The 9,827-nt window shown below is 35.9% G+C and overlaps 1 protein-coding gene across 1 annotated transcript in view; it reads left to right on the top strand.

Annotated features, from left to right (window-relative positions):
- The window catches only part of LOC107698713 (pro-neuregulin-3, membrane-bound isoform-like), a gene marked incomplete at its 3' end in the record, with an annotated part of 312,789 nt that extends 306,670 nt beyond the window's left edge, over positions 1–6,119 (top strand). The window contains exon 3 of the mRNA XM_016499818.1: positions 6,046–6,119. Coding sequence (XP_016355304.1) covers positions 6,046–6,119 — 74 coding nt within the window. The remainder of the gene's footprint in view (positions 1–6,045) is intronic.
- Positions 6,120–9,827: the final 3,708 nt, after the last annotated feature.

Below are 9,827 nucleotides of genomic sequence, written 5' to 3'. Positions count from 1 at the left end.
ACAACGCCAATATTACAAAATATAACATTAAAAAGTCTATCAATCACTAATTTTTCAAAAGATTCAAAAGAACATTTTCCAACAGCGACACCAGCAGGTAAAGTTACATCGGGAGTCCGAGTCTCTCTCGCCTCCCCTGAGTCCATTGAGTTTTAACAGACCAACTAAGCATGCAGTGGGGGGGGTAACTGAGAATGAATGGGGGAAAATCACGTGAGAGGAGGCAATGCCTCCATCACGATATGATTGGATGTGACTGGTTATGTTAGGCTGTGATTGGTTCATGCGATAAATCCCGCATCTTGTGTTTGTGCGAGTTCCGTGTTCGCGAATCAGTCTGAATGAACAATATAATGGCATTAATGGGAAGACTCATTTAAAAAAGTAAGTAAACAACTCACACACTTAGATGTAACCACTTTATTATGTCAAAATAAGACTTGAAATGGTCTGAAAACATGATCTGTGGGAGTTTTTAGTGAGTAAATCAGCTTGTTGAAATTTAAAGTAAATTTCTGTGTCTGTAACCAATATGACTGATGAACCGAATAATTCAAAAATAGTTAAAAGTTAACTATTAAAAAGAATAGCTGAATATAAGTTCACAAATAAAATATTTTGTTTAAATTGTTACGGCCTTGAGTTATTATTTTGGAATAAATGTAAAATGCTTAAAAACTTGATGATATTCATACTTGGCTTTAATAAACAGAATATTGATTGCATTGTTAATGTAAAAATATAAAATAGAATTGTATTTGTTGTTGTTGTTTTCTGGTAGTGTAAGTAATGTTTATTTAACCAGGAACATGTGACTGAGACAGGAATTTACATTTGATTTAAAAAAAGAAAAAAGAAAAAAAAAAGGACTTTGCCTCCTCATTTCAGAACACCACCTGTATGTATGTATATGTATATAATACAATTAAAAGAAGAGGGAGTACACAAGAGCAAAGAAACCTAAGAAAGTTAGGTTTCTAAAGAAACTCTTAGGTTTCTAAAGAAACTCTTAGACCTAAGAAACCCTATATATATATATAAAAAGGGGGGGTGCCCTTTTTCAGTTTCAGCACATGCCCCTCAAAAGGTCTGTGTATGGCCCTGATGTACAAAATGGTCAAAGGTTACAAAAGAGAAATCCATAGTTTCTGCTTTGTTTGAGGTCCAGGAAATTGGCTCTGTCATATGTCAAATCTTCAGTGCGGATCGATCCCACTGGGTGCTTTTAAAAGTTTGGTACATAAGCCACTTCATACTTTAAATCAAACACTGCCTCACTTTCTGCCTTATTTAATTAGATGTCTGTTCTATAATTCACACTCTCCAAATATTGTTTACTGTTCAGTTAAGACATAAGAAATACAAAGATAATTTTCAAAAGCCTAATCTAATTTGTTACCATCACCTACAAGTTGCTGTTGTGTTGCAGATTATCACAGCCATACTTGATATTTGGGGGGAAATAGCACTATTACTAGTATGATATTGCTTTTATGCAACAGTAAATTGGAGTTATTTTGTCTTTAGCTTAGCCAACAAAAAAAGTTCCAAACAAAGCAACAAGAGAATCAAATGCCACGCGTTTAGTGGTGGTGTGTTCCGTAATGAATCAGTTTTTTTAACAAATCCGTTAAGATAATGATTCATCGACATACTCATAAACACTGTCCCTTGTTTTGTTCCTGATTGAACTATCGTTTTTGAACTAATTGGTTAAATCAATAATTCAGTGGCTCGTTTATGAAGACAGTTGCTTGTTTTATTCCTTAATGAATTAGCAAGTGTGAAAGAATCTGTAACTGATTCAAATGACTCACTCATGAAGACAGTTACTTGTCGCAACGTACTGGCGTAACAATGTAACCTGCAAAAAGACTGTTGATTTAAATATTTACTGTATCCCAGTCAGTTCATTTGGATGCTTCCTGTCTCTCATGGAATTACAGCTTAATGTGGATGATTTGTGGTGTAAATGCTTATGCAGCAATTAAAAACAAATCACAAATCTCAAATGTCTTGGTTATGATTTGCTTCTCTTTAGACTAACAGACATGAATTCCAACATTTAAAAAAAAAAAAAACAGGACAGCTGAGAAGCCAGAGTAAACGTAACATGATTAAACACAGTAACTTGTTCTAAATCTCAAAACGCCTGTGTGAGTAGCCTGGTAACATACTCCAGATCTCATTCCTTTTAATTAAAGGTTCTTATGATAAACTATCAGGTTGCTTTAATTGGTATTTATGGATTTTGCTTCTCTACTGTTGTCTGTTACATTTCCCATTATGAAATTATGAACACCATAAATGGGTTCACATGGTTTTCTGGTTGTGATAAACACACTGAAGCCTGATCATTAGCGGTGCATAGTTAAATGTGCATGTTCTTCTCACATTCTGCAAGAATCTGACAGCTGGAGGCTTAGTATTTATATTTATCTGTGCCTGTAAAGCTGCCTCTTAGTTAGAAAGATCTACACCTCCTTCCAGCGTCCCATCTCTCTCCCCCATTTGTTCCTGCTAATTAATGACTGTGGTGCTAATTAAAAGCCAGGCAACACTCAATACATTCTGGGTCCTTGAGAAATATTAACATTTTCTTTTGCAGGTCTCAGAGACTAATAAATATTCCATTGCAAACTTTCCAAGGAAAATTATAGGGTTGGGAGGAATATGAAGGTGACAAGAAGACAACATATACTATATAGGCCTGTATTATACAGAAGAAATGAATGATTTCACACAGGGGGTCCTGTAACATGACAGGGCCTCATGGAGTAAAGAAAAAAGAATAGAACATTAGAAATTAAAGGTTTGACCATAGCCTAGTCAATTAAAAGACATTGTCACACCCATCCGAGATGTGTTTCAGTATTTCATGTTAAAATAACCGCAACACTATACTATGTGCACAAGAGAGAAGAAAAGCTTTGTATGAAAGAAAAGGACTCCGCTTTGGCCGTATGCTGAGCAACAGGAAGCCTCCTACTGCGTTAAACATGTATCATCATTCCCCATAAATCAAGCCTGTGAACAAAATGTCTGTGCGGGGCAAGATAAAAGGAGACAAGCAGCCCAAATGTGGTCTCTTGGGTACAGTTCCACATCTTCACCTCTTTCCTTCCATTCCCCACATTTTAATTGCCACTGTTTGCCAATTGCCACAGCTCATACTGTGCCCATAATGACTGTTCCTCACAATGCTGCCATAGCACTTATCTCTCTTTTAATGATCCTCCTTCTGTAAATTTGTACTGCATTAGTTTCTTATCTTACAGATCTTTATCAGCTTCACTTGCCTGTGGACACATTAATTGGGGAGAGATTAATTGACCACAGATCCTTACCCAGTCAACACGTGAGATCATGCGCTGAGCTCATGGTGACATCATTGTGAGATCAAATTGTTGACTGGGTAGGCATGACCTATGCGCTATGTAAAGCACAGAGTCGCCCATTTGTGCCACTGATTTGATTACTGACTCACAGCCCTCTATAACTCCTTGTGTGCAATTAGCGTAAAATCTTTACTAATGACACACATGACAGTTACATTCAATTAGTTGTATGCAGATTTCTACTATAGAGCGAGGAGTCATAACTGTTAACATTAGATTGGACAAGGGTGTAAAAATTATATCACTGTAATGCTATTTATTGGAAACACTGTCTTTTATCATTTCTGTGTAAAACATTTGTAAAATCATGTTTATGTAAATTGGCACATTAACAATTTACGCAAGAATGGTTTTATGAACAATTTACATAGAAATTTGTTCTGCTTGCATTTCATGAATGAGGCCCAATGAATATTTGTTGCTGTTGGTAAGCTTAGAATTTTGGGGTTTGAGTGAGAAAAGACAATTATTCAAATGTATTCAAAATTATTCAATTTCATCAGTTTTCTGTGGTTCTTCTGGTAATAAGGAAAAAAAATCCAGAACGATACAGAAAGTAAGTCTGTTCCATGAGCACAGCAGCACATTTGTAACAGTGCTTAATTTGTACATGACAAAAAGACAGGCTGTTACACTAAAAACAATTCACTTCAGAGAACTCAAGGCTTGGAAAATGTAGCGAATTATACTAGGTAGTTTGATAGAATGATCAGCCAGGACTGGGACTTTCACTCTTTTTATCACTCTGTTGTTGTGTTTGCGAGTTCCTGACAGACCGTCAGTCTGTCCATTAGTGGTGGCAATGAATCGTGCAGATTACAGATTATCTTTACGCCAGTAGATGATGACAAGGCCTGTCTTTAGATAAATTAAATAATTAATTCAACGTATTCATTCAAAAAACGGAATCATTCTGGAAGAATACAAGCAGCGGTCTTTATTAGTGAATCATTCAATCATTCATTCAACCAATTTATTCAAAACATTGATTCATTCTGGGACAAAACACCACTACTGTTTATGATGCAGTGGGTCTACTACGGCCTTGTTTCAAACTGCAGTTGTTGGTGAAGCAAAAATATATTGCCTAAGGGCGTTTTCACACCTTGGTTCACAGCACTCTCAGATTCAAACCAAAATAATCAGCCCAAGGTTGCCTGAATGAGGTAGTCACAGCCCAATTGAAAACTAACTCTGGAGCAGTTGCTTGTGGTAAGAAAGCAATCTGATCCAATGGACCAACGAAATAAGATATATTATAATTCATAATATTATAATGTGAGTGAGCAGATTTCTTATTTCAGTTGAAAACAAAAGAGCTGCTCTTCTCATTGCTTTTCTCCAAAACAGGTGCATTGCAAGAATGCTGTCTAGACGGAGCCTTCATTCCCGCTCTAACTGTATTAATATATTACAATTTAAGTCCTTCTTTCGGAACAAAGCAAATTTCTACAGTTGTGAAAATGGCATGAAAAGTAAGCAATATCATATGGTAACTATAAATAGCTCAGAGAAAGCTGCTGATCCAGGCAAATGCTCTATATTTATTTATGTTGTATATAATGTAAAAAACGAGAAAAAATCCCGTCTTTAAAATGTATATATTTTTCAGCTGGGAACTTGGAAACATACAGCCTAAGAAATATGCAGCATTAAATTGAGCTCTTGAGCCTCTGTAAAAGGATGAAATGTGCTGTATAACTCAACAAAGGCTTATGCTATTTGTTGAGGCTCGTGTGCATGGCATATGCATATGCTCTGTTTGTACTCTGCCATTTAGAGCCAGGGACATTTTCCTTTGTTACATTGCTCTCCTGACTCAACTAGCTGAAAGCGGTATTAGCCTCCAGTGTCTTTGAAAAGTCAAGAAGTGAGGGAAAAATGAGGATAAAGTGATGACAGGATGGAGAGAGAGTGAAAGAGTGAGAAAGTCAGAAACACATGAGCAGTTACATGAGCAAGAGAGCTGGAGAGAGAGCAAACAGCTTGGCTTGGAGGGACATGGCATACATATGTCTTATATAAAAGACAAGCATTTCATTTCCATATTTAGTGAACACAGATAGATCTTATTCAAGCAGTTAGGGCTTTGCTGAGGTAGAAAATCAGCAAACTCGCTGTGCCCATGTACTTCCAAATCAATCTACTGCCATCTGCAACAGATGCATGATATGGCACATGTGGATTTCCCATATGATTTCCAGAAAAGCCTTGAACATTTTTCACTCTGATTGGCTTATCCATGTCTAGGAGTTTCATTGTTGTGAAATGCACAGGGACCAGCCAGGCCCCTAAAAAGTGTTTTAATTAGAGTGGCCTAAAGGATTTAAAGGAATATTCCAGGTTCAATTTAAGTTAAGCTCAATCGAAAACACTTGTGACAGTGTTGATTACCACAAAAAATTATTTCCAGTTGTCTGTTTTCTAGTAAAAAAAAAAAACAACTTGCCTTGATTACAGTAAGGTTATCACGGTTTCAGTTCAGTTTGGATTTAGCTCCATTCCCTGTCCGCATTTGTCACTATGGTTTGTGATTTGATTTGCTATCATGTTCTCATGTTATCATGTTTTTTTCTTTTCAGCTTTTTATTTTTATTTCAGTTTACTAACTGTCTTTCTTTTCTTTCTTTTCTTTTTCTCAAATCAGGTGTAAAGAGGGTTTCCAGGGCATTCGTTGTGACCAGTTCCTGCCCAAGACTGATTCCATCCTGTCTGATCCAAGTGAGTGCTCTTGCATTTTGCTTTAATAAATCAGATGCATGTAAACACATACATTTTTACTCTGCTGTGTCTGAAGTTAATAGAAAATACCACATGTACAGTCTATGTATTATACTGTCCTTTTGAAATTGTTTCCAGTGTACAGGGTCACGGATGTGAACAGAGAGAAATGGCTATATAACTTTCAGCTTCTAACCTAAATGAATGCTTAACCTCTGTGGACCATAATGCATTTATGCATTCATTTGTCAATAACAACAAGGCTTTGCAGTTTGCAGTCTTACAGACACTGTTGTCATAGAAACCTTGTCATTACTAAAATGTCATAACATTTTCATATTTTCCTGACAGGAACAGATTTCTAGATTTTCCCACCCACTCAGCTAATGGCCGTATATTCATACGCTTCTACCAAACCTGAATGTCTCTTTTCTGAATGATGTATACCATATTATTGAATAAGGTAGTGAGTGTGTGCTCTTGCATGCATACATTGTGTGTGTGTGTGTGTGTGTGTGTGTGTGAGAGAGAGCATGTATAGGTAATGATTGCATGTTGGGTGCAGTAAGTAAGCCCACTTGATGAGTCACAAATGAAGCATGATTATGAGGGGTTCTGTTTGCTGACCTTCTCGTACAGATCTATCAGCACCGTTTTATATGAAGGATAATAAAATGAGCTGCTCAAGAATTTGCTGTGTAAACATGGTAATTGGTGAATCCTACCAGCTGAGAATGCAAAGTACACACCCTTCTACTGAACAAAAACCAATGCGTACACGGTACATCCACACTCATATGCCCACATATCACAGGCTAACATTCATGTTTCATATCCAGAAAAGGTATTAGTACAGCACATTGATCTATTTTTATCATATAAACTCATATTTCTGCATATTATAAGATATAGAAAATAAATTTTTTTTTTTTTTAAATAAAAATATATATTATGTAATAAATAAAAAAAAATGTCCTCAGTATAACAGATCAGAAAGACACATTTTCCTGATCTGTTATACTAAGGATTTTTATTATTATTCTGTGTTTTTCTGTCAATATGGGGTGCTGTGTGTACATTAATGAGGAAAAAAAATTAACTTAAATGATTTTAGCAAATGGCTGCAATATAACAATGAGTGAAAAATTTAAGGGGGTCTGAATACTTTCCGTACCCACTGTATATATATATATATATTTAAGATGTTTATTTTTCCCCATTCCATAAGCTTACATTTCTTTATGCTTCTAACGCTCTAAAGGAATTGTAAAATATCAGGTTACAGTGCTAGCATGCCCAGAAAATCTGCATGGGACAATTTCTCATCTTGTAGGCCTTGATTTTGAGAGCTAGAATGCAGAGGAGCATACAGTAACTCCACCACTGCAATCCAATTCCAAAAACCCCATTTACACACAAAGGAAGCATGTTTGACTTCATTGTCAAACATTGTTACACATGTGCGACTTGAATGACTTCATTTAAATATTTACTTTGCAGCTATATTTATCTATATACATTAGGATGTGTGGCATTGTTCATAAACATAGCATTTTGCTCTGTTCTGTTCTGTTTATGTTTCTTCTACTTCACTTGAAGGTTAATGAACAACACTGTAATCTTCTGAATGGCACCATGACAGAGTTTGGCACAGATTTGCACTACAAGTCTGCCAAGTCTTAGCCACTTCTTATCGCTTTTGGCATAGAGACAAGGAGCCACCTATTGGGCAAACGAAAAATAGAATTAAGCACAGCAGAGTAACCAATTTCAGACATGTCACAATAGCAAATTGTGAATAATGAGCTTACCACTCAATTTAGACAATAATAGCTCTGTTGAAGAATAATTTAGTGTCCTGACAAATGGATACAAAAAAAATAAAAGCCAGTGAAATAAAAGCCATGCGTATATTTTATGTTGGCCAACTAGACACGACACATCGTTTTGTACATGTGACCTTCCACATACAGGTCACATACAGGATGACTTACTGTGCTTTTACACCTCTTACATTTCTGTAATCTCACTGGTATCCCTTCTGTTCAGATGTTACTCTTGCCTTTTCAGATTCACACAATCTTCATCAGTTCAGAAACAAAAGTAGACAGGCTTTCAGTGTTTAAAATTTGAGATGCCAGTAATGGGTTCACTGACAGGACAGGCACACACATAGCCAAAGTCTCTCCTGTGCCGCCGCTCTTAAAAGCAACATTCAGAGAGGAGAGGGACACCCAGGATCACTGTGTCCTTGAGTTACACAGCCATGACTTTCATCACACATTTTCAAGCTCTTTTCCTTTCTGTTGTGTCTCTATCCCTCCATATTCTAGCTCATTTTCTTCATGGGTAACAATTACAACAATAACTATACCCTTAAAGGATATTTCACAAAAAAAAAAAAGAGATTTCTGTCATCATTTACTCACCCTCATGTCATCCCAAGCCTGCATAAAATACAAAAGAAGAATGTTCCAAATGATTTTTGTCCATACAGTGAAAACAACATTGGGTCCCTTTTGCTTTTATTTTTTTTTTATTGTTTTATTTTTTTATTTTTTGCATGTGTTTGACAGTAGAAATAAAGTAATGCAGGTTTAAAGTAAATGATTTAAAAATTTTGGGTGAGTGATCTATTCCTTTATAAATATTATTTTTGGGAAGCATTTTCTTTCAATTTAGCTAAAGTACATTTTGAAGGGTAAAAATGATACTTTTTAAACTTCATGAAGACCTTATTTATAAGGTCGACATGACTAAAAACATTCTGGATTAAATTCAAGTTAAACTTGAAAAAATCTGTGGCCTGTGGTTTATTACCAGAGAAGAGAATTTCAGCTCATCCCTCAGTTTGTCAAATAGAACAGGTAATGCATTTATAGTAATGCACTTACAATAAAAGCCTAAGAGGCAAGATAGTCTGAGGGTTTGAAAGCAGTGTATTTTTGTTAAAGCACATTTATTAATTTTTTAGTTTTTTTTATTTCAGATGCAATGTTGTCTAAGTTGTCTTTTTTGGGATGGGGATGCTTTTCTAGGTGGAGGCTCTGTAGTTATATAATTTATTTGGGTAGAGTTGCAGTTTATGAATAGTTATGTGCCATCTGTTCCTGGTATCTTCACAGGGTAAGATTAGGTGAAGTTAGACACACTTATCTTCCATCTGCATTTTTCTGCCTTTTGCTTACATCCAACCATTTCATTATGTCTCACAGCGTCATATATATTCATCAGAGTACCTGACCCAAGGTCAAGAAGAACATAATATGCTGAATTATTACAGTAATTTCCAGGATAGCACTAAGATCAAGCAGCCAAAGCCAAACATTTGCAAGACAAAGCACCACATGCTTGCACTCCAAGTGAATTAAGAAAGAATAAAATGTTCTTTTTGTCCATTTCATTGGAGGATAATGCCAGACATGCTATTTGAAACGTGCATGTAGTCTCTATCGGTGACCTCTCTGAATACATTTTTTTTTTCATTGTGTTGAGTCTGCAAGATCAAAATCTCCTATATGGAACAAATTCATTTCCATCTGTAGTTTAAGCTAAACTAAAATGACTCTCGCTGTCTTGATCTACCATCAGTTCTTGATCCATTTGATGGAAAGAAGTGCACATTATAAAGGCAAATATACCTTTTCCCCTTCACAGTAGATAGGACAGAATGAGGGGTTTTGTCTTAAAGCATCAGCTATTTTATGT

The sequence above is a fragment of the Sinocyclocheilus anshuiensis genome, unplaced genomic scaffold (genome assembly GCF_001515605.1).
Source record: "Sinocyclocheilus anshuiensis isolate Anshui unplaced genomic scaffold, SAMN03320099.WGS_v1.1 scaffold1015, whole genome shotgun sequence".
Taxonomy (NCBI): Eukaryota; Metazoa; Chordata; class Actinopteri; order Cypriniformes; family Cyprinidae; genus Sinocyclocheilus; species Sinocyclocheilus anshuiensis.
Note: the sequence above shows the minus strand (reverse complement) of the source record. Positions and strands in the feature narration are given on the sequence as shown.